This window comes from Trachemys scripta, chromosome 8 (assembly GCF_013100865.1).
Source record: "Trachemys scripta elegans isolate TJP31775 chromosome 8, CAS_Tse_1.0, whole genome shotgun sequence".
Lineage (NCBI taxonomy): Eukaryota > Metazoa > Chordata > Testudines > Emydidae > Trachemys > Trachemys scripta.
In genome coordinates this window covers 22122734-22150421 of record NC_048305.1, presented here as the reverse complement: position 1 = coordinate 22150421, position 27688 = coordinate 22122734, and the positions used below count along the sequence as shown (strand labels likewise).

At 45.2% G+C, this 27688-nt stretch overlaps 1 protein-coding gene and 1 long non-coding RNA gene across 5 annotated transcripts in view; one reads left to right on the top strand and one right to left on the bottom strand.

Moving 5' to 3' along the window:
- The first annotated feature begins 238 nt into the window (after positions 1-238).
- On the top strand, positions 239-25733 carry LOC117881944. The gene is made up of 4 exons (XR_004646893.1): positions 239-369; positions 1620-1721; positions 22519-24682; positions 25599-25733. It is a non-coding gene; the product is annotated as an uncharacterized LOC117881944 (long non-coding RNA).
- Positions 23868-27688, bottom strand: part of HTR4 (5-hydroxytryptamine receptor 4) — a 225662-nt gene continuing 221841 nt past the window's right edge. For 2 of the 4 annotated variants that reach the window (XM_034779812.1, XM_034779813.1), the window contains one exon: positions 23868-23971. In XM_034779812.1, the coding sequence (XP_034635703.1) occupies positions 23884-23971 (88 nt within the window). In that variant the 3' untranslated portion in view covers positions 23868-23883. The remainder of the gene's footprint in view (positions 23972-27688) is intronic. The other 2 variants (XR_004646892.1, XM_034779814.1) reach the window with 2 other exon arrangements.

The following is a 27688-nucleotide window of genomic DNA, read 5'->3' as shown; positions in this document are numbered from 1 at the left end:
GAAGTTGTAATTATTCATTTCCTTAAAAAAAAGCTGTGAACCAAATTTCATGCGTGAGTGATAAATTCCAAAACATTTTCTAGCATTATTTATTTCCTCATTCAATAATGTATGTGGTGCCTCTTGGAATAGGAAAATAAACCTTTATTAAACATTGGGTCCACTTGCTTTAAATATAAAGCTGCATATGAGAGATCTAACTGAAATCTATAACGTTCCTGTAATTCCAGAAGGAAAAGGGCCATGTATATGCACAGGGTTCAACTGGCTTGAATTATGGAATCAGAAGCTCCTTTTGAATCACTTTGAACTAATCAGCCCTCTGGCCGCTTCATGCTTGCCCTTCAGCTGCACCTTTTTACAGATGCAGTAAGTTATACTGTTGTTTGCTCCCCTGAACAACCATGGAGACTGTCCTGGTTTTTACTGTACAAACCGAATGCCATCAGTTTCCACTGCACCTACACGTTCCCTCTATGGTTCCCGCAATAAGAGCCAGAATTTTGATTCTGTTGTACACAGTACATGCACTTACTGAAGTAGGGCGGGGTAGGGCTTGAACTGCATTAGACGTTTGTCAGTCATAGCAGATAGAACTAGAGAAGGTATCTGAACATTTCCTCAGCAGAAACTGCCCCATATACTTATTTTGCAATGCAGCAAAAATATATCTCCTCTTCCAAACAGGAATTATTCTGAACATCTCCTCTGGCATTCAAACAACCCTCAACCCCTTTCCTCCTCCACCCCCCCCCGAATATCTCCAAATTCCTCACCAGAAGCAAGTTTCCCAGACCTGAAGAAGAGCTCGATAAGCAGGGAAGCTTGTCTCTCTCTCCAACAGAAGTTTGTCCAGATATTACCTCACCCATCTTGTCACTTATTGGTACATAACATAAGCTAGCCTCTACAGCAGGGGTAGGCAACCTATGGCACATGTGCCAAAGGGGGTACGCGAGCTAATTTTCAGTGGCACTCATACTGCCCAGGTCCTGGCCACCAGTCCGGGGGGCTCTGCATTTTAATTTAATTTTAAATGAAGCTTCTTAAACATTTTAAAAACCTTATTTACTTTACATACAACAATAGTTTAGTTATAGATTATAGACTTATTGAAAGAGACCATCTGAAAATGTTAAGGTATTACTGGCAGGGGAAACCTTAAATCAGAGTGACTAAATGAAGACTCGGCACAGCACTTCTGAAAGGTTGCTGACCCCTGCTCTACAGCAATAGTAGGCTAAGAAGTTAATGGAGATCAATTAAGGCCTGATCTACATTTAAAGTTTTATTGGAATGACTGTCAGTACAGGGTGAGATTTTCTGATACAGTTATGCCAGTAAAAGCTTGAGTGTAGATGTGGTTATGCTACTGTGAGGCGCTTTATATTGGTATAGAAGATTTTGCTTCACCAAACTAAATTAAGCATTTTTATACCCATACAACTGTGCCTATGCTAGGGACATTTTGCCATTTTAACTATGCCGGCAAGGTTGAAGTAGTAAAACTTTCCATTGTAGACACACTACTCACACCTGTGTTACCATGTTTGCAAAAATATTTGAGGGATCCCCGCTACCACTTGAAGTGAATATATATGGTCATTGGATATCCACAGGTCTCCAGTTCAACAAGTGGAAGCAGCAAAAGATTTTGATCAATTAATGTTCTCCACAATGGGTGTAAGGAGTGCAGTCCTGTGCTCTTCCAACAATGAACAGTAAGTATATTTTACACATTATCTGTATCTCTAGTCTGAGCTCGATAAGTTCTTGCTATATCACAAACTTGGTTTCTGTATTCTGTTAAGCATGTTTAACCAAACATACTCCAGTGAGGTTGAGGCTAGGGTCAGGCAAAACAAAATGATTCAATATAATCCTTACTGGCTGGGTTACCAGCAGTCTGGGTCATTGGCGCGCACAGTTCAAATTTGGTGAGGGGCAGAGCCAGTGTTTAATAGAATCATTTCTACTGCAATACGGCAATATATTTCTGGAGACTCATTCTAGACAGCCAGACGCCATCTACTATTTTCTGTCAGTTAAATCTTGGCCACCAGAGGAATTATATGTACAGATGCATATACTACTTTGCCCTTATTTAGTCAACTTTTCTTCCTGGCAAACTATTAATGAAGCTTTACAATACTGCAATAGGTAGGTTATACCCATTTTACACATGGATCAGTTGAGGTACCGGGGTGTTTAAATGGCTTGCTCAAACTCTCAGTAATTCAATGCCACAATATAAAATAGAACCCAGGAGTATTAGTACCTTCCTTGTGTTTAGCTATGGACTATAACAGCAGTTCTCAAACTTTAGCAACCTGTGGACCACCGTTTTGATTTAAAAATTTTCATGAATCCCCAAGCCACCTGCTTGGGGATTCAACCCCAGGCCCTGCCCCCACTCCACCCCCACCCCTCCTCTTCCTCACCTCTTTCCACTCCCTCCCCGAGCATGCCCCATCCCTGCTCCTCCCCCTCCCTCCCAGCACCTCCTGTATGCCGCTAAACAGATAATCTCCAGCGTGCAGGAGGCACTGGAAGGGAAGGGGAGGAGTTGATCAGTGGGGCCCACAGACCCCCGGAGTGTCCAAGGACCCCAGTTAGAGAAACAATTGATAATTCTGAATTTCAGCATCTGAAATTGAGCCAAAGGATATTTAGAGTGAGGATATGTTCCTACTTGACACAGGAGTCTCATTGCTTTTGTCATTTAAGACTGCTAGAGAATATAGAGTAGGAAGCAACTGAACAGTGTCCCTGTAAAATACATGAGTATAAAATGATTAGTGAGGGTTTTTTCCCATCTCTACATTTTAGGAGAGCAAACCACACTACATAAACATTTGCCAGCAGTTTCTGCTAAAAATGCCCAGCAATGAAATAGTTAATTCACCATTAGGTTTCAGAATCAACCCTGCAACTAGCTGAATGGGAGCAATTTACCTCTCTCAAATCTCCTGTGTGAAGTTGAGTCCTGTCCACCACTCCTTGACTTCAGTGGATTACACCTATGATGAATTAACCCATTCACCATCAAGAGGTTTTCTTGTTAATTGAAATGGCTACAAACTTTTTTCTAATGAAAAGAGATGGAATGTTGTTCAGAGGCTTTGCTGCTTACATGGAGCCCTGGAGACTGAGGGGTAAGATTTGCATTTGTAAAGGTTTCTCTGACACCAGATCAAGTACATTGAGAAGGGACGGATAGTATTATTGGGGAATAGACTCAGTCACAGTGCTCAGCTGATCATATAGTAAGCCAGCCTGCAAAACCTAAGGGCTTGTCTACACCACCTCGTGGGGTCGATCTAAGATATGCAACTTCAGCTACATGAATAGCGTAGCTGAAGTCGACGTACTTAGATCTACTTACCACGGTGTCTTCACTGCGGTAAGTTCACAGCTGACGCTCTCCCGTCAACTCCGCTTGCGCTTCTTGTTCTGGTGGAGTACCGGAGTCAACAGAAGAGCGCTCAGCGGTCGATTTATCGTGTCTATACTAGATGCAATAAATCGACCCCCGCTGGATCGATTGCTGACCACCGATCTGGCGGGTAGTGTAGACAAGCCCTAAGAGAAGCGAAGCCTGGTGTTAAGATGGAAGTTGAACCATTTCCTTTATAAATGTGGTATTTAACCCTTCATTTTTAGGGCTTTAAAGCTGAATTTGCCTAAACTTTTAGTCTACCAGGTGCTTTTTCCTCACCTCAGGATTTCAGCAAAACTTGTCTTGCCATTCATATTTCAGCACTCCAGTGCTCTCACCTTGAACATCTCTGGAGACTGACTGTATATCTGCTCAAATGGTTAAACACGTTCACTCTCCCATGGGCTGGGCAAGTGGTCTGTAACTCATCACTGCTTAGTCAGCTTTAAACAAATAATCTGATAGTTATATTAAAACCTGTCATAATTCTATCAGGAAAGGGTGCTTCTACATTCCAGATACAGAAGCACTGCACATGAAACTTCCAGGAGGTGCCTGAAATTTCACATCACAAAGCCTCTCCTTGTTCAGCCTCTTATGTCTCCGCTACCTCTGGCTGATTGTTAACCACAAATATAAAAATCTATGATCTTGTGTTGCAAAATGGACCCCACCTTCAGGCGTTAGATGTCAAAACACAACCACCAAATGTGCCACTTGCAAGCTACCTTATCACCTTGACTTATCAGCGACTGAATGGTTAGTGTAACACAGTGCAGTTGTAGCCATGTCAGTCCCAGGATATTAGAGAGACAAGGTGGATGAGGTAATATCTTTTATTGGACCAACTTCTGTTGGTGAGAGACACAAGCTTTTGAGCCCCACACAGCTGAAGAAGAGCTCCTCTATGACCTCACCCACCATCTCTCTCTGGTTAGTGTAATGTCCAATTCAGACACTAGATGTAGCTACTCTATAAAGCTTAGTGATCTATAGACAACTTTAAAACACTCTTCTGCATAGACATTCCAACCTGCCTGTTAAGCTCTTTAATCTTTTACATACTTTTGTTAAAATCACCCCAATGACTTCCTATAAAAGAGGTGCTTTTCCTTTATCCCACCATCTCCTCTCCTTCCTGTTCATTACACACATTCCTGATTGCTCAGGATAGAGCTGCCCTAGCTGGGCCATTGCGCAGTGTTACTGCTAGTGCAACTTGTACCTTCTGCTTCTGTGAAATGACTAAATTGGGCCAAATCTGAATGTTGTGTAAACCTAGTGTTGACTTTAGTGGAATCATCTGGATCTAATGAAGGACAGAATTTGGCTCATCTTAATTTCTTTATCTTCCCACCCAATCCCCACAACCTTTCCCCAGCTTCCATCCAATTGGTTTGGAATACTGGCTCACTCAGCCTCCTAAAGGCTGTTTCAGGAGCACCTGATATAGAAAGCAAAACTTCTTGCAAAATTTCAGATGCTTTGGTTTCCTGGAATTCAGAGACAAATTTGTTGACAGCCCTGGGCCTGGTCTACATTGGGGGGGAGATTGATCTAAGTTACGCAACTTCAGCTACGGGAATAACGTAGCTGAAGTCAATGTACTTAGATCGACTTACCATGGTGTCTTCACTGCGGTGAGTCGACTGCTGCCGCTCCCCATCGACTCCGCCTGCACCTCTCGCTGCGCTGGAGTACAGGGGTTGATGGGAGAGCGCTCGGGAATCGATTTATCACGTCTAGACTAAAGGCGATAAATCAATCCCCGCTGGATCGATCGCTGCCCGCCGATCCAGCCGGTAGTGAAGACATACCCTCAGACAAGCTGAGGCTTGTCATAAGGTGCCTATTCACAGTGAAAATTAGGGTATGTCTACACTGGAAGAGTTACAGCACCGGCAGTTACAGCACTGCTCAGAGAGCGCTCATGCTGTCAGTTGTCTGCGCAATAGCATGTTCACACTTGCAGCGGTATTCAGAGCGGTGCATTCTGGGCACCTATCCCACAGAACATCTCTTCCTTTTCTGCCGCTAAGAGTTGTGGGAAAATGGAGGGGGTTGCGGGCATCCTGGGTCCTGTCCTAGTGGCCTGTGATGCATTGCTTCGCATCCCAGCAATCCCTGTGCTTCTGTCCCAGACATGGGCAAACTACAGCCCGCGGGCCACATCCGGCCCCCAGGACTGTCCTGCCCGGCCCCTGAATTCCTGGCCCTGGAGGCTACCCCTTGCCCCTCCCCTGCTGTTCCCCCTCTCCCACGGCCTCAGCTCACCGCACCGCCGGCGCAATGCTCTGGATGGCGGGGCATTGAGCTCCTGGGGCAGCGCAGCTGCAGAGCCCGGCCTGACCCGGTCTCTGTGGCGACGGCGGCATGGCCTGGCTCCAGCCGGGCGGCATGGCTGTAGCACTGCCAGCCACCGGTGCTCCAGGCAGCATGGTAAGGGGGCAGGGAGTGGGGGTGGGGGGTGGATAGGGGTCAGGGCGGTCAGAGGGCAGGGAACGGGGGGTTGAATGGGGACAGGAGTCCCAGGGGGGCAGTCAGAAAGGAGGGGGGGGTTGGATGGGGCAGCCGGGGGCAGGGGTTTCGGGGGCAGTCAGGGGACAGGGAGAAGGAGTGGTTGGATGGGGCAAGGGTCCTTGGGGGGGGGGCAGCGTCAGGAATGAGAGGAGGGGTTGGATGGGGCAGCAGGAGTCCAGGGGTGGTCAGGGGATGGGGGGGTTGGATGGGGCAGGAGTCCCGGGGGGGCAGATAGGAGGTGGGGGCCAGGCCACAATCCCCTCCCCTAATCGGCCCTCCATACAGTTTACGAAACCCGATGTGGCCCTCAGGCCAATAAGTTTGCCTGCCCTGTTCTGTCCACATTTGGCGCCATCTTTTAAAAGTTTGTGTACTGTGCACCCTGCCTCTTCGGTCTGCAGGAATGGATCTCGCACCGTTGACCAATATGCTGCTTACTCTCACTAACACGTCACAAGTGGCAGTGGAGTTATTCCTTAAACTACAAAGGCAAGAGGAGTTCGACATTGCTTTCGCCACGTGTAGTAGCTACGACACGAGATTGCTTGTGGCATTCACGGAGGTGCTGACCACAGTGGAATGCCGCTTTTGGGGTTGGGAAACAAGCACTGAGTGGTGGGATCACATCGTCATTCACGTCTAGGATGACGAGCAGTGGCTGCAGAACTTTTGGATGAGGAAAGCCACATTAATGGGACTGTGTGATGAGCTTGCCGCAGCCCTGCGGTGCAAGGACCCAAAAATGAGAGGTGCCCCGTCACTGGAGAAGTGCATGGCAATTGTACTGTGGAAGCTGGTTACTCCAGACTGCTACCAATCAGTCGCTAACCAGTTCAGAGTGGGAAAGTCGACCATTGGACGCGTGTTGACAGAAGTGTGCAGGGCCATTAATCGCATCCTGCTCCGAAAAACCGTGACTCTGGGCATGTGTGAGACATTGTGGATGGCTTTGCACAAATGGGCTTCCCTAACTGCAGAGGGACGATAAATGGCACGCATATTCCAATTCTGGCACCAGGCCACCTAGTCACCGAGTACATTAATTGGAAGGGGAATTTCTCAATGGTTCTCCAAGTGTTTGTGGATCTCCATGGGCATTCCACAGACATTAATGCAGGCTGGTCCAGAAAGGTGCATGATGCACGCATCATTCAGACAACAGGCCTGTTCAGGAAGCTGCAAGCAGGGATTTTCTTCCTGGACCAGAAGATCACCAAATGCCCATTGTGATCCTGGGAGACCCAGCCTACCCCTTAATGTCATAGCCTATGAAGCCATACACAGGGCACCTTGACAGCAGCAAGAAGTGTTTCAACAACAGGCTGACCAAGTGCAGAATGACAGTTGAGTGTGCTTTTGGCCATTTCAAGGCCTGCTGGCGCTGCCTATATGGGAGGTTGGACCTGGCCGATGACAATATTCCTATGCTTATAGCCGCATGCTGTATGCTCCATAATATTTGTGAAGGGAAGGGTGAAAGCTTCACTGAGGGCTGGACCGCTGAGGCTCAGCGCCTGGAGGCTGAATTTGAACAACCAGTGACCAGGGCTATTGGAGGGGTGCAGCACGGGGCCATAAGGATTAGGGATGCCTTGAGGCAGCAATTTGAAGCGGCAATCCACTAATATTTGTTGCTATACTTGGGAGTGAAGTGCTTGTAATGCTAGGAGGTGACTGTGATTGGTGCAGATGATGCACTGTGAAGGTTTAAGAAAATTGCCTGTTGCTTTGCAGGGCTCTGTTTGCTTTCAATTAATGGAATAAAGATTGCTTTCAAACCAGAACTATTCTTTTATTAAAAAACAACTGGAGGAGAGAAACAAAAAAACACATCAGCACTGTGGGGGATGGGGGAAAGGAGGGTCCCAGGAGGAGGTGGGGTCCTGGGACGGTTAAAGATTTGTGTATGTCCAGGTATCATATGCAACCTTGTCCTTTGGAGTACAGTGCAGTGGGTACTGTACTACAGCAGGGTTAAACTGCAGAGGCATGGGTGTTGAGTGCAGTGGGTACTGGGAGTCCGCAGTGCTGGACTGTGAGAGGGGAGGAGTGGAATGCCGCAGGTACAGACTGGAGCCAGGAGGTTGACAAGAGTGTGTTGGTGGTGTCTGGGGGGTGCATGGGAAAGAGTTTTGCGACAGTCGCTGCAGGGGAGGGCAGGCATGGAGCTGCTCGGTCTGCAGTGCTAGTAGCGCCCGGAGCGTGTCTGCTTGGCGCTCCATAACCTTTAAGAGCCTCTCCATGGCTTTGTTCTGGTACCCTGCGTTCTCCTTTCGGTCCCTCTTCTCGCTGTCCTGCCACTCCTTCAATTCTTGTTTTTCAGCTGCAGAGTGCATTGTGACATCATGCAGAAAGTCCTCTTTAGTTCTTAGTGGCCACTTTCTAATTCTGCGCAGCCGTTCAGCCGGCGATAACAAAGAGGGAGCCTGGGCTCCCAAGGTCATCTCTGTGAAACCAAAATGCAACATTTTACAGACGCAGTATTGTTTGCAACACAGAGACCACTGATTCAGTGATTTAAAACACAGCCACTATTCACATACCTGTCAGTAACTGGCTGACCCCAGGCAAGCACACATGAGCCACAAGACCCCCAAAATGGTGAGTAACCGCAGGGGCAGGGGAAAATCAGTGTTCCAGGATGTACTGTACACTGGGCACGTGGCTCTTGGGGACAGCCAGCACTGTAGGGGAGGCCTGATAATCATTCCTGTCCCCACATTTTCCACAGGCTGTGTTCATTATGGAAGATATATCGCTGCTGAGGGTGAGCAGCGAATCAAGAGAGGGTCTCTCCAAGCCTGCGGTTTCCACCCTGGCCCTTATGTGGCTCACCTGTGTACAGCAATGGTTCCTGCCCCAGTGATGGCAGCGTGGCGCAGGAAAGTTACCCTTAGTGGGGCAAGAAACAAAGCAGCTTTGCCAAAGAACCTGCAGCAGTGGATTGCCCAGTATCTCCATGAGAGTTTCCTGGATATCTCTGAGGCAGATTCCCATGAAGTGAGGGAGTCAATCAACACCCTGTTCCGCTGCTCAGACTAGGCATGTGGTGGTACACACATCATACAGACACAAGCCTGCTTTCTACGACCTTCCTGCCCCCAACAGCTTTTTTTCAGCAATTCCCAAAAATCTAAGCCACTTACCAGGGGCCTCCTCTCCTATTTGCGCTTTGCCAAACTCCAACAGCTGTGACTGGCTAGCCTCCTCCGGGGTAGAGAAGAGCTCCTGGCTGCATGCCTCTCTGATATCCGAGTCATCCTCTGCCTCTGAGTCCCCCTCCACATTCTTGTCCAAGATTTCCTCCTCCTGACTTGGTCCACTCTTGACTGGCACGCGAGCCACCAAAGTATCCACAGTGGCCTTCACAGTGGAGGTGGGGTCGCCACCGAGTATCGCATCCAGCTCTTTGTAGAACCAGCAGCTCATGGGTGCAGCACGGGAGCGGCGTTTTGCCTACCGCGCCTTGTGGTAGGCATTCTGCAGCTCCTTCACTTTGATCCTGCACCGCAGTGTGTCCCGGTCATGACCCTTTCTGTCATGCATTGTGAAATCTGTCTGTAGGTATCATAATTCCTACATCTGGAGCACAGCTGGGACTGGACAGCCTCCTCTCCCCAAATGCTGATGAGGTCCAGCAGCTCGGCACTGCTCCAAGCAGGGGATCGCCTGATGTGTGGAGCAGGCATAGTCACCTGGAAAGATGCACTGAGACCACTGCATGTGCCACCGAGCAAACAGGAAGGGGACTTCCAAAATTCCAAAGGAATTTATGGGGTGGGGCTCACGGTTGGTCACCTGAGGGCAGGGCAAAAGAGTTCAAACCAATGACCAGAGAGGCGAAAACAAGCATTGTGGGACACCTCTTGGAGGCCAATTGCAACGCTGTAATCGACCAGGGTGTCTACACTGGCACTGCGGCACTGTCGCAGAAAGCTGTACCTCTCTTGTCGGGGTGGTTTTTTCACAGCGCTGCAACTGCCCAGTTTCTGTGCACTAAGAGGCTTGGCAGTGTGTACACCTGGGGATTTATACCACAGAAAGCTGCTTTACTGCATAGAAACTTGCCCGTGTAGACAAGGCCTGAGTTTCATGCTAAAAAGAACAGTTGCTTTTTCTCCATGCAGAAGCCCTTTCAAGGAAGTGGAAAGGAGTAGCAGGAACACACTCCATTTGTACAGATGGGTTCCTAGCCCCTTTCTGATCTCTGACGACCAGCAAAAAACAACCTATTACAAATACATACTTAAATTTAAAAAAAAAAAAAAAACCCTCCCAGGATAAACACACCTTACAGCTCCTGTGTTAACTGACATGGAAATCGATCACATCCCTGTATTGATGTTTAAACAATTTGGTTCTGAGAGGTCAGAGCTACAGCAGACCAGGTTGTGTGTTTACACATCTGAGCTTGTAACGTGTTATGGCTCAGATTTCCATCATGCCAAAGACTAGGTAAACAGTACTAATTTTAAGACAGAGATTAAAGTGGCATCTAAACACCTTTTAGGCTTTGCTGTAGACAGTTGTTTGTTTTTTAATGTTAATACTTTTCATGTGTTTCAAAACGATTTGCACTAGGGCTGGGCCAGATGAGCCATTTTGAGATCTATGGGCCAGAGCCTCAGGTAGTGTATATTGACATCTCCCCACTGAAGTTGATGGCACTGTGCTGATTTACACCAGTTGAGGGTCTGGCCTTAAACGGGGATGATCGGGCTCTATGTTCTGGTTCTTCACATTTTAAAACATGGGTGCCTAAAGTTAGGTATCTAAATAAACAGCCCAATTTTTTTTTTTAGAGGAGCTGAGCACCTACAGCTCCCACTGACTTCACCGGGGATGGGGAGTTCCAGTCTGATTCCTAACTTTATTTGCACTTCCCCTTGGGTTACAAGTTTCTTTTCAGTTGTCAGTTATGACAGTCTCTTGTGACTGGCATTTTCCCTTCTCTTGGAGAGAGTTCTATTATACATTTGCTCCTCCTGGGCCTCTAGGCATCTGTACTCTGTTTGCCTTGTCAGACCAAAAATAAGGGCTACAGATGTGTTGCGGGGGCGGGGGGGAGCAGGGGGGAGGGTGAAATATGTCTTACCCCTCAGTTCTTCAAGTCCTTCAGCAAACAATCAAGCCCAAATGATATTTTTCTCAGTAAGTAAAAGACCCTTCCCTTCCCACCCTGGATTCCAGTGGGAGTCCTCCACCCTCAGAGTCCTTGGCACAAGAAGCTGTCTGCAGATGATGCAGATAACAGTGCCTAATGACCCTGCCCTGTTCATCTTTCCTGGAGACAGAGCAATCTCCTGCTGGGGTTTCCCATTTAACTTGTTTGCATGGTGCAGCTCTGGAATGAGCTTTGAAATTCATTTCCAGCCCACTTCACAAACTGTGATTACCCTGGTGTGCAAAAATCCAAGCCAAGCCTCTTGCTGGAGTTTGAAGGCAGCTTGGCAAATATTAAACATCATAGGTAAAGTAAAAGTGATTCCATTGCATGGTCCCATTATCCCTGACTTGCTACATATTTGGGAGGGGTCAGGGATATTAAACAGAGGAAAGAAGGTCCATAGGGCAGGACACCAGCCTAGGATTTGAGAGCATCAGCTTCAAGTCTTTGCTCTGCCACAGACTTCCTGTATGGCCTTGGGCAAGTCTCTTAGGCCCAGATTCACAAAGTTATTTAGGCTCCTAACTGATTTCAAAGGACTTCAGGATCCTAAATATCTTTGTGGATCTGGGCCTTACCCTCTCTGTGCCTCAGTTTCCCAACTGTAAAAATGGGGTCAGTCGCACCTCCCTACTTCACAAGGGTGTTGTGAGGATCAATACAGTAAAGACTACAAGGAGTACAGTGGCACCTTAAAGACTAACAGATTTATTTGGGCATAAGCTTTCGTGGGTAAAAAGCCTCATTTCTTCAGAGGCATGGTTTTTTATGCACAAAAGCTTATGCCCAAATAAATCTATTAGTCTTTAAGGTGCCACCGTACTCCTTGTTGTTTTTGTGGATACAGACTAACACAGCTACCCCCGATACAGTAAAGACTGTGAGGCACTCAGACGGTAATGGGGGCCGTATGAGTACCCAAGTTAGAGCTGGACGCGTACTTGGCAAGTAGGCCATAGGGATAGAGGAGCATAAATAGAGCACTGATCCACAGGAAGAGGCAGCAAGAGAGCGTATAGCTGATTGCTGCCTCATTGGGGTGGCATCATCAGCTTCACATGGGAGGAAGATGGACTAACAAACAAAACAGATGCATTTGGGGCATGGGGAGCAGGGGAACTTGGAGAGTGATTCCATCCCAGAGAGACCATGAAGTGTTTGTAAGTGTGGGGCATCTGGGTCTTGCTTAGCCCTAGCTTCAAAGGAAGACTCTTATTGGTGCCAAAAATTGCCATGGTCTCACCTCCTTGTCCACAATCTCTACACTATCTGCTGCATCTGCCATGCAGGAGCCACAATCATTAGCAGACTTCAGCTTAGTCCTGGTCCAACACATTGCATGTGTGGGTATGCCTGAGAGCGTGTTCAAACTCAAACCAGGGGCCTTAGAGAGCTGCACTTCCAGCTCCACAGGGTCCTGATGAGCCAGACAGCTGAGGTGAACGTCTCTCTCAGAACTAAGAGAACTAAGTCACCACACCCATGCATGCAGGGAGGAAATTATATTTGCAGTTGTCTGCAGAACCTCCTCCAAGCTAGAAACAATTCATTGGGCAGAGCAGAGATGAGCAGCATATTAGCACATGCCCAAACCCACCCACCTTATCTGGAAATGGGAGGTTTTCTTCATCTTTGAGGGACTATTTAATCCTTATTCATTTCTCTTCTTAAGGGCTGTTCATTCAGAGTGGGTGTTTTCCAATGTAGTCACCCTTCCAGAGAAGCCTGTAGCCAATGCTGAAATCTGCTGCCCTTTAGCAGAAAGGCTTGAGGCACTTAACAATTTAGAAGGCACAGTCTCGAAGGCCTTGATAAATCTGATACTGGACTCTCAGCATATGCTTCATTGTGCTACAGCCCTTCATTTAAAAAACAAACAAACAGCAGCAATTCTCAGCCCTTGGGAAAATGGCCACCAGGAGGAACAGCGGCTGAGGAATCAATGTATTTGGAAATAAACCTTTCCCCTAACTCCAAATGAAATGATTTCCAGTAAGGAGCATGTTTGCAGCACACATACTATCAGTAGCTGCAGAGGAGAGTACGCTTCTGCTCCCACAGCATACACACACAGAACTAAGACATGGTGGAGTGGTCAGTTTCTTCCTTTACCTTCAATAAATACCTCATATCCAAAGTTCAGATCCAATCTTTTAAAAAAAAAAGGACAAAGCAAGCACTGAACATCAGGGCTTTAAAAGGGGAGAGTAAGAAGGAAAGTCTTTACTGCAAACAATTATTTTTACCTGTGCTCAGTAGACAAGCTGTCAAACCTGTGACCACAACAGGTCCCTGGCTGAGTTAGACATTTGCAGACAAGGTATCAGAGAAGAACGTTGAGGTTCTACAGATCCCTCCCCATGGCTCTACCTACCTTGGCAGGTATTGCAGTTATACTATGCAATCTATGGGGCACTTTACACAATGTAAGGGGGGTACCAGTTGAATGGCTGTGCAAGGGATTTGGAATGTCCTTACTCTGAAACTATCTGAAGGTACTTGAATGCATGCTGAGCAGCTGAAGGATTTATGAATGGCTGAGAATTTAAAAAAAAAAAAAAAAAAGGGAGTGACTTACATTCACATCGATAGTGTGATCCTGCTATCATTAACATTGTAACAGGGTAGCTCGACTCTAAGGGCCAGCCAGCCCTGTTCAATTATCAGGCTCAGCTGGGAAGGGGTCAGATGATCCTTATATAAGGCTGGGAAAATACAGTTGAAAGGTGTTGCAAGTGGGAGAGGGGCTTCTGTAGTAGACCCTGAAGCAGAGGGCTTGAAGGGAGGGGATGTCTTTTTAGCATGGAGAGAGGCAAGGGGAAAAGGCTCTAGGAGCTGTAGTCTTGGGTAGGCAGAAAAGGTGTTTTGTTTGATATTTTTGCCTAAGTTTTATATTGAAGGCTTAAATTGTGCCCTGTGAGTCTTTAAGCATGGCAGTGACTCCTCCCTGAGCCAGGGAAACAGGCCAGTGGATTATAAAACCCCCTAGCAAAATTCTCCCTGATTCCTATAAGCGAAAGATCCCACTCCTCCCCTGCCCCCCATCCAGGGGGTGGTCTAAATCTTCCCAGTTGAGGCACTGAAGCAAGTATTGGTTTGAGACTTATTTCCTGGAGATCTGCCATTGCACTGTGTGACTCTGGCACTGGTGGAAATGATACAACTAATATCCCACACTAGACTGTACCACTATGTATGCCTGACTTTAATCTCTGTAGGCCACACTTGCCTTTCACCTGCTCTAGGTTCTAAGCTACCTTCTCCTGACTTCTAAACCAGCCTCTGCAGCTCTGCTTCCCCAGTGCTGTGGAAGTGAAACTGAGAAACACAGCAACAGTGATGAAAAGTGACCAAAACTGCAGATTCACTGTTAAATGAGGACCTAGATTCCACTTGCCATCTCAGAAATAAAGAGCCTTGTGGGCCATGTAGGTCAGGAGGCTTGGTAATTAAATAACGAGATTGTTAGTCAAAATTCTGCCTGTTCCACTGATGGCCAAGAGTCTGACAGCTTGACATGAGCTAGTGGTTTCAGACAGAACAATTCGTGGAGGTTTGGTGCCCATGTCCCAAAATTTCCACCACAACTGGCTTTTGATGAGGGCTTTCATGCTCAGCAGTGGTCAGACATGTGTATTGGCTGGGGTTTGCATGGGAGAAGCTTGCATCACTTTTGCCTGTGCTGTACTTGTATGCCAAAAAAAGACGTCAGGTGCCTGGACCGTTTTCTGGCCTCACTGCCCCTAAATTAATTTTAAAACAAAGGAGTGCAACATCTCTGTCCAAGAGGCTGAAAGACCAACACCCACTCCACTGCCTTTCACAGTACATTGGGTAAGTCAGTGTGACTGATGTAGGATGTGCTCAATTCTGTATGCCAAAGGGGTAATGAAACAGAAAACTCCCTGTGTTCTTTGTTTGTTGTGGCTTCTGCAAGATGTGCCCAAATGGCCACAGTTTGAACACCTGTGTACAGATGATTCTGTTACATGCCCTCAGACCACTAGCTGGCAGCAGGAATGGAGGTAACAGGTGAATCAGCTCTTTCAAAGAAAACAACATTTCCAGAGGGTGACAGTAGAACCTAGCTGTGGGAATCAATATGGATTAAACACATTTTTTATTAGATGTCACTGGCTGCTAGTGTTAATCCACTTGGTGGAATATATATCAATCCTGAGCTGATGACGCTTGCTCAGTTATTGCCAGCTCTGTGTGACCTGTGATATCTTTGAGACCATCCCAGCTGGTTTCTGGCTTAATACATATAGGTGGACAAATCCTGGATCTTATTTGGGGATTGAGTTGGGACATTACGGGTGTGAGGATCACCCTGTTGATGTGATCTGTGACCCACAGCTCTTTCAGTGACATCCCCTTTATGTCTCTAGTGCCTTTTGTGGCAGACGGGAGACAGGATTCAGCTGGGATGAATCTGAAAAGGGATTTGTTACTGAGACTACTGGACACAGACAGGATCCTGTCATTCTCCTTGCTTCACTAACTTGCTGACTAACTGCTCACAACCCATGCTGCTTAATGTCACCAGCCAGGGTTTCCCTAAGTCCTGGACTGGAACAAGCAGTCATGGAAGGGGAATGTGGCGTATGCCACAGTACCCAGGAGGGTGATGAAGCTATTTATTGTAAACCGAAGAAGACTGGTGCGTGCACTTCTTGGGATCTCTAAGAGATAACAATATACCTTTTGATGACTCTAAGGTCATCTTTTCTCCTTGACTATCAATATGGTATCTCCTAAAGGTTCTCTTATTCTGTCACCCACAATATACTGGCAGGGCTGGTGCAACCCATTAGGCGACCTAGGCGGTCGCCTAGGACACTACAATTTGGGGGGCAGCGACCGCGGCGGTATTTCGGCGGCGGGACCTTCCACCGCCTCTGTGGGGGGCAGCATTTTGGGGCGGGACCTTTCGCCACCTAGGCCGGCAGAAAAGCTGGCGGTGCTCCTGTATACTGGGACAGGGGAAGTGACTTTGGCAGTCAGCCCATTCCCAGTCTGAGTAAGTATAGCACGGGGGATGTTGGTTTTTAAATTAATTTCAATGGCTTTAGATGAGAATCACTGAAAAACAAATGACAAAGCAAATTCTGTAAACTGTCAAGGCAAATAATGTACATTAAAATAAACACCTCACTGAAAAATCCTGAAAACGCATTGAGTAACAAAAATATATTAGAAAGGCTAACAGTACTAGAGGATTTCCTTTCAGCATATGAGGCTTATAATATAGAACTAAACTCAAATGGAATTTTTAATCAGGTAAATTTGAGTTAAACTAGACATGGTTATTCAATACAAAATCCCTTTAAGATTAAAATTGAATCATTAATAAAATGCTAAATGAATACAAAGATAATACTTTTTAGTTCAGAGAGATTTAAGATAAACAAAAATCAATGAGCTAAATCAGAACTGGTTTTTTAATTGATTGGATTATCCAGTAGAAAAAGCCACAGAATTAGGGATGAGTGACATGATAATAAACAGAGAGAGCTTTGTCACTCCAATGCTGTGGCAAAGGCTTGATCCTGCTAATCACTGAACTCAATGAGAGTTTTGCCATTGGCTTTAACAGGCACAGGTTTAGGAAATGTTCTCCACCTCTGCGGTAGTATGGGTGAAGCCTCAACTAGTGGGGCTCCTCTGAGTGGCCGGTAACCTGATAAATCCAGGCTGCTTCCTCTGAGAAACAACCAACTGTGATGAATTTTCCATCTACATGAGGGATAAAATTCGATTGGATTTGGACAGGATTGGCTGGTTCCATTGTGCAGGATTAAGTGAGGCAGGAGTCAAGGTAACACTTACTGCCCCTTCGGTTTCTTTCTTCCACTTGTTGCTCTGAGACTTTTTTTTCAAGCCACTTGGGATGTCTATTCGATTGTAATAGTCACAATCTTTAAGTCAAATGATTTTCAGATCATTGCAAGTAATTCTGAATAACAAACAAATTCAGTCATTTTAAGATGGTGCTCAGAAAAACTGCAAGCTGAACAATGAAGTGAAATTTATCTAGTAGTTTATTGCTTATTTGCTCACCTCTAATTTCCATGTAGTGGACTGCAGGAGCAGCCAGAGCAAAATAAGTGCCATAAGTCAAGGGCAGCATATATGATCATCAGCTCTCTCTCATTCAAGTGTTTAATTAGTTGCCTAGCTGATCCTAAGCATTTCAAGTATACATTCTACCTGGTAAGTATCCTTCATTGAGGCAGCCACTCCTGTACAGCCAACGTTTATAGACAGGATAACTGACTCTTGGAAGCCAAGATTTCATATCACACAGAATCAAGTTGACTCTGATAATGGCTTTAGTAGCTCACATGCATCCTCTGTTAGGAAGATATAGCATATAATACTGCAACACATCGACAGAATGAGTCCGAAATTATAACCCATTGACACACAAGATTGTACTGCACCTAGCACTATAGGGGCATGGTCTATGACTAGGGCTCCTAGGGAGCTATAGTAATACCAATAAATAATTACACAAACAACAATAAAAATACAAGTTTACTAACAGCATGGTAGCTCTGGTGGCCAGTGGATATTCTACACCCCCTGCCATCCTCACATAGCTGGCAAAGTAGAAAGATGGCTAAGGGTCAGAGTCCACACTTAGATGAAGGCAACATGGTGAGGAGATTAGGGCACAGAGAAAGGGGTCTGCCATGTGCACTAGCTGTTCTCATCTTTCTATTTGATGCACTGAGAAGTAGGTTATGTATTTATTAGTGGGTGGGTGTAATTTTAGGCTTTCAAAAGCAAAACCATAGGGAATAATACATAATCCCATTAAAGATATAGGTTTATATAGATATACACATATATACACACACCCACACAACTTGATATCAGTTATTTATATCATATTTCAATTATTTTTTAGGTGTTGGTGATTTTAATGCCCCAAAAAGGTTAGATATGGAAAGTGTGGAAGAGCTGTATAAGTGTTCCCCAGACAGCTCTGCCAATATACTTCAGTCCCAATATCTGGCACTATCTACTATTCCAGTCCTTCCTCCACAGCTCAGCCAATACACTTCAACCCGGCGGGCATAGAAGAGCACAGAATATTGCTTTTATGTAGGTCCTACATACATTTCTTGGCCAAAAAGCAGGGGATTTCTTTCTTTCTTCTGTTTAGACAGACACCATATTCTACAACTCTAACATGGGTCAAATGTTGGGCTTTCAGACTGCTTGAAAAGGATTATATAATAAATTGTAAGCTATATTTCTGATGGTATACCCCTCTCCTCCCTTTTCATTCATTGCTCCACTCCATGATTAACAGCTGAGAACATATATTCCACCCTGAAATAATAGCAAGGGAGGGAGGTAGGATGGACATATAGCCCCATAAGATTTCATCTCTATGTATGGTGTTTATTAGATAGTCCGCTTGGCCTGCAGCCATGTATCTGTATATCTCAATAAGGAATGCAGCCTCTAACTGTCTGAAGTACTGGCATTTACAGAGCATGTGTCATCCAGTTATTGCCTCATGTCCCTCCTGACAGTCTTGATCATCTGTTAATTAAAATGTATGACCTCTCCTCTGCACTCTGCCTCAGAGCTTCAATTTTGCAGGCACCAACTTCTTATTTGTGGTGTAGTCATTTATTATGCTTCTACGTTTCACCTAGAAAAAGCAACACAGCAAAACGGTGACTGAAATCGGGGGGTTGGGGCGGGGAGGGTTAGTTTTAGCATATACCAAATCATCTTCATGTGAGATGAAAATTTCCCATACTGAGGATGGCATGTGATGATAATGCTGTACATAACGTTATAGATCAAGTACTTTATACACTCTGAAACCCACCTAAAGAAAGCTGTCCAGGCAGGTGAAAGTTAGACTAGATCTCCAGTCTGTCTCTGGAAGTAATTATCTCATTCCTTTGCCATCCTCTTTTATCATCACCAAACTTTCTGAAGTGCTCTCAATGAGACTTTGGATTTTCATATCTAGGCAGGGGTCCCACTAGCAGACTCCATGTCAGATCACAAAGTAGTTCCTCCTCCAGGATCTAGAAAAGTCTGTAAAATCAGTTGTGTTGACAACAGAGCAATCCTCTGAAGATGGGTGGTTAGCAATGAGTTGAGCAGCCAACTTCCTCTTAGTTAGCTGTGATTCTAGCCCTTTATCTCTGGCCAAAGGCTGGATATATAAGGACCTAACAGTCAGAATTACGGTGAGGCTCACAGTCTACACTTCAGGGACTTATTGCATGCCCAAGAATGCAAAATGATGCAGGAAGGTAAATTTTGCAATGCAGCGGTTTGATGGTTAGTGCTGAAGTGCATGGATGAGGCGGTAAAGAATTTGGTCATTGGTTAAAATGCAAGAATGCATTCTTAGCTTTAGAACGAGCACGAAGAAAGAAAGAAAGAAAGAAAGAAAGAAAGAAAGAAAGAAAGAAAGAAACTCTCCTCTCAGCTCTGTGATGTTCAGTGAGATTCTCTGAGAATTGATACTAGCCCTACAGATCAGTCTCACAAAATTATACCTGTCCTCTCACCTTACAGAAATCGGTTTTTGAAAGGAAGAGTGGTAAAATATCATTATTTTTCAAATTATCACTACATAGCAAGGGAGTCATAGCATTAGAGCAAGCTGGGATGTGTACCTAACACAGGAGAGGGATTCATTGGGAGATGAAAGGGGTCTGAAGGAGGTGGGCAGAGAGCGAGAGAAGGTCTTGAAGCACCTGGAAGGATAGTAGACTTCTTAAGGATAAGGAAACTTTAAGGAGCTCTTTGTGTAACCCATGGGTTCCCCAGTATTTTCTAAGCTGAGGTCCGATTCTCCCCTGATTTGCATAGTCACTTACTGACAGTGCAAAGTAGGTGTAAAACCATACCAACTTGCTTGGGTTGCTTTTTACACTAACTTTGCACGGGTGTAAATGACAACACAGGATTCCAGGCCGGGAAGAATCAGGCCTAACACTGATTCACTAGCTAGCAAATGCGGAAACAACTTCAGCACTCTGGGCCAGATGCTTAGATGTCATAGATCCATTGTCTTCAGGGGGGATCTGTTGATTTACAAGCTGAGGATCCGATGCTCTTTAAAAAGCTGGACCTTTCTGACCAGCTATAACATGCTATGTATCCAGCCTGATTTTCTTAACTTTTGAATGTTGATTTCCTCCCATAACGGGTGATAAAGTGCTGCCCTGATATTTCAGGATGATTGTTACAGTCATTGAGCAGTCCAAAGCACTTGGAATTCATGTCTTATTGCCTCCTCCCCCTATCACGGCATGGTATAATTGTTCAGAACTGCATAGCTTTCCCACCAAGTGTAATAGCACTAACCAGAAAGGCACTGCTATAGCCACTTGGGAATGCTCGTCCAATTGGGTCGTCCCATGTAAATACAGTGTAAACATTGCAAACAAATTGGAGTGAACGAGACAGTAATATACATAGAGGAACTTTATTTTTTTCAATGGCTGATGCGTTACATACTATTCAGCACCATACTTCTGCGATGCTGAATCAGATTGAGACCAGGTCTCCAGGCCTGTGCTCCAAAGTGGCATGGCAATCACTACCCAGAATGGTCCATGAAATTATGAACTCACAAACCACTGAAGTCAATCAATGAGCAGCAATTGAAACTTCAGAGAAGGAAAAAAACAAGGATTGAGACCCCCTGTTCTTCAGAGAAGCACTAAATTGCTTTGGTGTTTGAAAATATGATTTACTTCGACCAGAGAAGCGTTGCTGAAACTATTGAGTAGTTATAAAATAATAGCTGCCAGGTGGCTAGTGACAGGTTAACTTACATGAAACCTCTTGCACTTTGGTACCAACCAGTCATTAGCCAGAAGTGACACAGTTCATGGACACTTACGTTTCCTAAATGTACTAAGAGGTTTTAGAACAGGAGTACTTTTTGTTTCAGAGCTGCTGATTATTTTGGCTTGTGAATCAAATGTCCCATTGAGAAACCCCCTTGGACATTTGCCATGAGTAAGACAGTGTTCAGGATTTTATTTTAAATTAAGATAAGATATACTGTTAAAGCACATTAGAATACATTAGGAAAAAATAACAATCCAAGAGCAAAAGAAGGAAAAATGAAACTCCATTGCACATGTCACCATGCTAATGGTCTCATCTCACTCACAGAAATCTTCCACTGATCTTTTTCAGTGCCTTTTTATGGGGAAAGAGAAAAGGGTTTACTTGGTTTTTGTTTGTTTGTTTTGTTTTGTTTGTTTGCCACTCAGAGCCGGCTTCAGGCACCAGCAAAAGAAGCAGGTGCTTCGGGCGGCCAATGGAAAGGGGCGGCATGTCTGGGTCTTTGTTGGCAATTCGTCGGCAGGTCCCTCACTCCCTCTGGGAGGGAAGGACCCGCCGCTGAATTGCCCCTGAAGAATGAAGCGGTGCAGTAGAGCTGCTGCCGAAATGCTGCCGATCGCAGCTTTATCTTTTTTTTTTTTTTTCCCTCCGCTTCACCACTTGGAGCGGCAAAAAAGCTGCTCGGAGCCAGTCCTGTTGCCACTTAAGATGAATGTAGGGTCCCAACACTACTTGGGTTACTGTCACAGAACTGAGTCCTGCAAACACCATTCACACGAATAGTTCCACTGAGAACTAAATCACAGGAGTAAAGGTGCTTGGGGATGGTCTTCTCAAAAGCACTCAGCAATGGCCTAACCCTTCTCCCATAGAAGTCAATGGAAATTGTATCATTGACTACAATGGGAGAAGAATTAGGCCAATCCTGAACACTTCTGAAAAGCCACCCCTACACAAGCATGTGATTACCGAACTGGGCCTTTGTCAAATTGCGTCTCTCACGCGCTCTCTTAGAACATCTTATAGTTACCGCCAGTGCCTGTAGTAAAATATGAAGTGTTAAAGCCAACAGTTTTGTGCCTGCTGCTAACCTCTTCGGGCTTTCTAAATTAAAATTATTTGGCTCTACCATTTCATCTAATTAGGGCTATTCCTGGCCAGTGCACTAATGATTTTTAAAAGAAAAAGATGAGAAACTTTAGCATGGAGTTTTTCCAAGTGCAAAGAACATTTCAAGGAAGTCAAGGATAATCAGACACCAAGGTTTGAAACCTGCTTGCTGTTATCATGCACAAAATTCTCTTTCTCAGCAATACTTTTTCTTTGTTCAAAGCAGGTTGTTTTTACAGTAGATACCTGTCACATAGCAACAGAACATTAATAAAATAATAATATTTATATGTTAAACTCCCATGTTTTAGAAGCTTAGAATGGAAAAAACACTTCTTTTTAAAAATAATAATAAATAATGTCAACTTTTTTCTTTACATTAAAAAAAATCTGTACATGATTACACAATGTAACAAAATACATTTCTGTTTTCCAGGCTAAGGCCGTCATCTTTGGGTTAGATCTTCATCTAAGGAGGTTACAGGTCCACGGTGTAGAACCTGTGTATTTCCCACTGCACGAAAATCAGACTCCCAGGGTTCCTAGATCTACAGCGTTGCCTGTCATTTACATGCAAAGGAGGAAGCTGCCTACAAGGAATGTAGTAATAGCTGCATGCAGGAAGTAGCTAGGATATGAGATTATTGTAAAAGGGCAAGTGCATTGGGCAACATTTGAAAGTTCTGAAGCTTGTTTTTGTTTTTTTTTTAAACCTCACAGGTGGATGGGGGGAGGGGAGGGAAGAAAAAGCAAAACACCCAAGTAGGAGTTTGTCTTCCAACTGTAGCTAGAAAAGCTCTTTAGATGGCATATATTTATCAACATGGCACTTAGTGAGCTATTACAGATTGATATTTCCTAAGGACTTTGTCTCTTGATCAACCTTTCTTTTACAGGTGGGATACCCAAAGTTTGCCCAAATAAGGACTACTGCATCTAATAGGTAGAAAATGGGGCAGACCATGACTACTGTCTTCTGGCTAATATAGAGCAGCACTTGCTGGGACTTGCAGTCTCTGTGGGCCATGTCTCCATATCAAAGATGATATGTCACTGTGAGCTGCATTTTAGATCCTATTGGGCTATTTTTGCTCATTGGCTCTTTTACCAGAGATCTTGGTCAGGACCCTCACTGGAAAAGTATCTACAGGGAAACACTGTTTCCATTTGATATTGCACTGGACAGGGGGAATTGTCAGCTCACACTGACAGATCTCACCATTGAAGATAACTGAGAAGGAAAAGAATTCCTTTTCTTTTCAGAAAGAAAACATAAGCACTACGTCTCTCCTGACAGCACCATGTTAGGCGTAGGTGTGACCTTGAGCAGACAAAGGAGGCATTTACTGCAGTTCACCGTTACAGCTTCAAGTCAGACTTTGAAATCTTTAAGATCACAATATTGTGGCCACAAAACAAAGAGGCGGCATGCAGCAAAAAATGGCAGCTGGCGAAAAACCATAAATCTCAGTGTGGGTATGTGTGTGCGAGGGCTTGTGTGTGTGCTCTTTGTATACAGGGATGGAAGTTTGCACACCTCTGTAAAGCACTGACATTAAGGCCCTGCTGCGTTAATAAAGTCCAGACATCCTCCTGCAGCAACAGAAAGGTCTCCTCAATTGTTCTGCACATTGCATCCCCTCCTCAGCCTCGTCAGTCACCATCTTCATGCTGTTAGCCATTCCTGTCAAATCAATACAGGAGGCACCAGGGAAATGCAGGCAAATGAACTTGCATTAGAGTCCTGCTGCCCCAAAATCATCTGGTGTGCAGGTGTGCGGTTCCTCTGCCAGGGTCTTCATTAGAAACAGGACTCCTGGGATTCTGGGTCATTGTGGATGGGAAGCTTCTCGTGTTCCTGATGATGCCCATTATGTAAAACTGTGTACCTAGGAGGAGGGGAAAGCAAAAACAAATAGGAGTCACTAGAACAAATTAAAAAGGATGGGCTGAGCCTTTTCTTTTCTCAGGAGAGTCTGAGACCTAGGCAGGTTGACTTCAGAGTGCTCCTAATATCCCGTTTCCCTGCTCCACCTGCCAAGTAAAATGTAAATCCAAACCATGTTCATGATGGCAGAAGATGACTGTGACTATAATGTTAACCCCAACCCCTGCAAAGTAGGAACCTGCCGGTTCATGTCGAACTGAGCTATAACAAGTACCATAAGAAACCAAGCTAATGAATTAGGAGACCCGGGATTCTGGGGTGGATGTTGGTGACTGAGTTGTCAACACAGAATTGAATCTCTTTAAAGCAAGTATTAAAAAATCACTTTGCTTTGGCTTGGAATGCATGTGTCCTTTAAAGTGACCCAGAGACCTGCCCTCTGAATCATGTGAACCATACACTAAAAACAACTGATTGCTAGTAATCTCAGTTCTTTTAGTACAACTGTCCTGAATACTGATCATTTCATGTCCAATTAGATCATTGCCATGCAGGATTACAACCTTCTGGAGACTCCTGAAATACACACACTTCCCCGATTGAAAAATGAGAGCATTCTGCAGGCTAAACTCCAATTCATATTCACAAATTACTGATTTCCTGCAGACTCTGGGCCCTAACTGATGGTGCTGTAAATGAAGGATGGATAGGGGTAAGGACCTCCATCTCTGCCTCTTATTCCACTATCTAAACTACCAGGCAGCTGCCCTTCTCAAAACAACTTTATGTACAGCAAGTGGCATTGCTGGCTTAGGCTGGTGGAGCCCCATTGTTCTGGTTTGTGTCTCTCCTAGTAAAAGGGATTTGGAGTGCAATGCTTAGTGAAAAGGGGTAGGTGTGAGATGATCGGAAGGCTCCCCAGCAACTGGTGCCAAAGTGGCTCATGCAAATCCTTGCAACACTTCATATCTAATAATCAGTCTTCCTTGCAAGAGTCCAAACTTCCCCCAAAATGGAATTGCTGCACAGAACAAGAGGGGGAAAAATACTGTTCACTGAAGCAATCAATTATAATGACTTCTCAGGTGCCACCCTGTGAGGTCAGATGTTCAAAGCCGCTGAGCACCCCATGTGGATCCAACAAGCTGGCATAGTTAATGCTTCTCCACAAGAGGTGGTTGCTATGTCAATGGAAGAAGCTTCTCCCATCAACACAGTGAGGTCTACATGGGGGGGTAGAACTATGTTGCTCAGGGGTGTGGATTTTCCACACCCTGAGTGACATAGTTCTACCGATATAGGTCTGTAGCGTAGATCTGGCCTAAGTGTCCATGTAAACAAGCCTTTATTCCCCTTCATCTGAACATTACACATCTGAAACTGAGGAGTATAAAAATATTGCTCAGGCATGCAGGAGTGGAATCAGAAAGGCTAAATCACACTTGGAGTTGCAGCTAGTAAGAGATGTTAAGAGTAACAAGAAGGGTTTCTTCAGGTATGTTAGCAACAAGAAGAAGGTCAAGAAAAGTGTGGGCCCCTTACTGAATGAGGGAGGCAACCTAGTGACAGAGGATGTGGAAAAAGCTAATGTACTCAATGCTTTTTTTGCCTCTGTCTTCACGAACAAGGTCACCTCCCAGACTGCTGCACTGGGCAGCACAGCATGGGGAAGAGGAGACCAGCCTTCTGAGGAGAAAGAAGCGGTTCAGGACTATTTAGAAAAGCTGGACGAGCACAAGTCCATGGGGCCAGATGCGCTGCATCCGAGGGTGCTAAAGGAATTGGCGGATGTGATTGCAGAGCCGGTGCCCATCTTTAAAAAAGGGAAGAAGGAGGATCCGGGGAACTACAGGCCAGTCAGCCTCACCTCAGTCCCTGGAAAAATCATGGAGCAGGGCCTCAAGGAATCAATTCTGAAGCACTTAAAGGAGTGGAAAGTGATCACAAATAGTTAGAATGGATTCATCAAGGGCAAGTCATGCCTGACTAACCTAATTGCCTTCTATGACGAGATAACTGGTTCTGTGGATGAGGGGGAAATAGTGGACATGTTATTCCTTGACTTTAGCAAAGCTTTTGATACGGTCTCCCACAGTATTCTTGCCGGCAAGTTAAAGAAGTATGGGTTGGATTAATGGACTATAAGATGGATAGAAAGCTGGCTAGATCATCGGGCTCAATGGGTAGTGATCAATGGCTCCATGTCTAGTTGGCAGCTGGTACCAAGCGGAGTGCCCCAAAGGTCGGTCCTGGGGTCGGTTTTGTTCACTATCTTCATTAATGATCTAGAGGATGGTGTGGACTGCACCCTCAGCAAGTTTGCAGATGACACTAAACTGGGAGGAGTGGTAGATACGCTGGAGGGTAGGGATAGGATACAGAGGGACCTAGACAAATTAGAAGATTGGGCCAAAAGAAATCTGATGAGGTTCAACAAGAACAAGTGCAGAGTCCTGCACTTAAGACGGAACAGTCCCATGCACTGCTACAGACTAGGGAGCGAGCGGCTAGGCTTCAGTTCTGCAGAAAAGGACCTGGGGTTACAGTGGACGAGAAGCTGGATATGAGTCGACAGTATGCCCTTGTTGCCAAGAAGGCTAACGGCATTTTGAGCTGTATAAGTAGGGGCATTGCGAGCAGATCGAGGGACGTGATCATTCCCCTCTGTCGACATTGGTGAGGCCTCATCTGGAGTACTGTGTCCAGTTTTGGGCCCCACACTACAAGAAGGATGTGGAAAAATTGGAAAGAGTCCAGTGGAGGGCAACAAAAATGATTAGGGGTCTGGAGCACATGACTTATGAGGAGACGCTGAGGGAACTGGGATTATTTAGTCTGCAGAAGAGAAGAATGAGGGGGGATTTGATAGCTGCTTTCAACTACCTGAATGGGGGTTCCAAAGAGGATGGATCTAGATGGTTCTCAGTGGTAGCAGATGACAGAACAAGGAGTAATGGTCTCAAGTTGCAGTGGGGGGAGGTTTAGGTTGGATATTAGGAAAAACTTTTTCACTAGGAGGGTGGTGAAGCACTGGAACGGGTTATCTAGGGAAGTGGTGGAATCTCCTTCCTTAGAGGTTTTTAAGATCAGACTTGACAAAGCCCTGACTGGGATGATTTAGTTGGGAATTGGTCCTGCTTTGAGCAGGGGGTTGGACTAGATGACCTCCTGAGGTCCCTTCCAACCCTGATATCCTATGATTCCATGAAACAATTACCCAGTCCTAAAGTGCATGTTTAAAAAGGAATATGATCAGTTCTACTACTTTAGCATGCATGAAGAGGGGAGGCAAATAGCATTAGACCCAAGATTTGTTCTTATAACACTCTAGCCACAGAATGTCTAGAATTGCACACTCCTCTGTGCAGAGTAGGGCCTTTGAGTGCATGTACTAAGTACCTATCTGTTAGGGCCTGTGTAACAGAAAAGGGCCTAAACCAAAAGCGGGGATATGAACACACCCAAACTTTGGGAAAAACTCGCTCTGGATCTAAATTTGTCCTGGCTCAAGCTCATTTCTAATATAGCTATCAGTTGTTTTAATACTGATGATTATGCATGTGGATATAACCATTGAAACAGCTTACCAAGGGATGAAGTGGATTCCCAGCCACTTGAAATCTTTAAAATAAAGATCAGATGGCTTTCTAAAAATATGCTCTAGCTCAACCACAAGATACAGGCTTGATGATGGAATTAGTGGGTGAAATGCAATGGC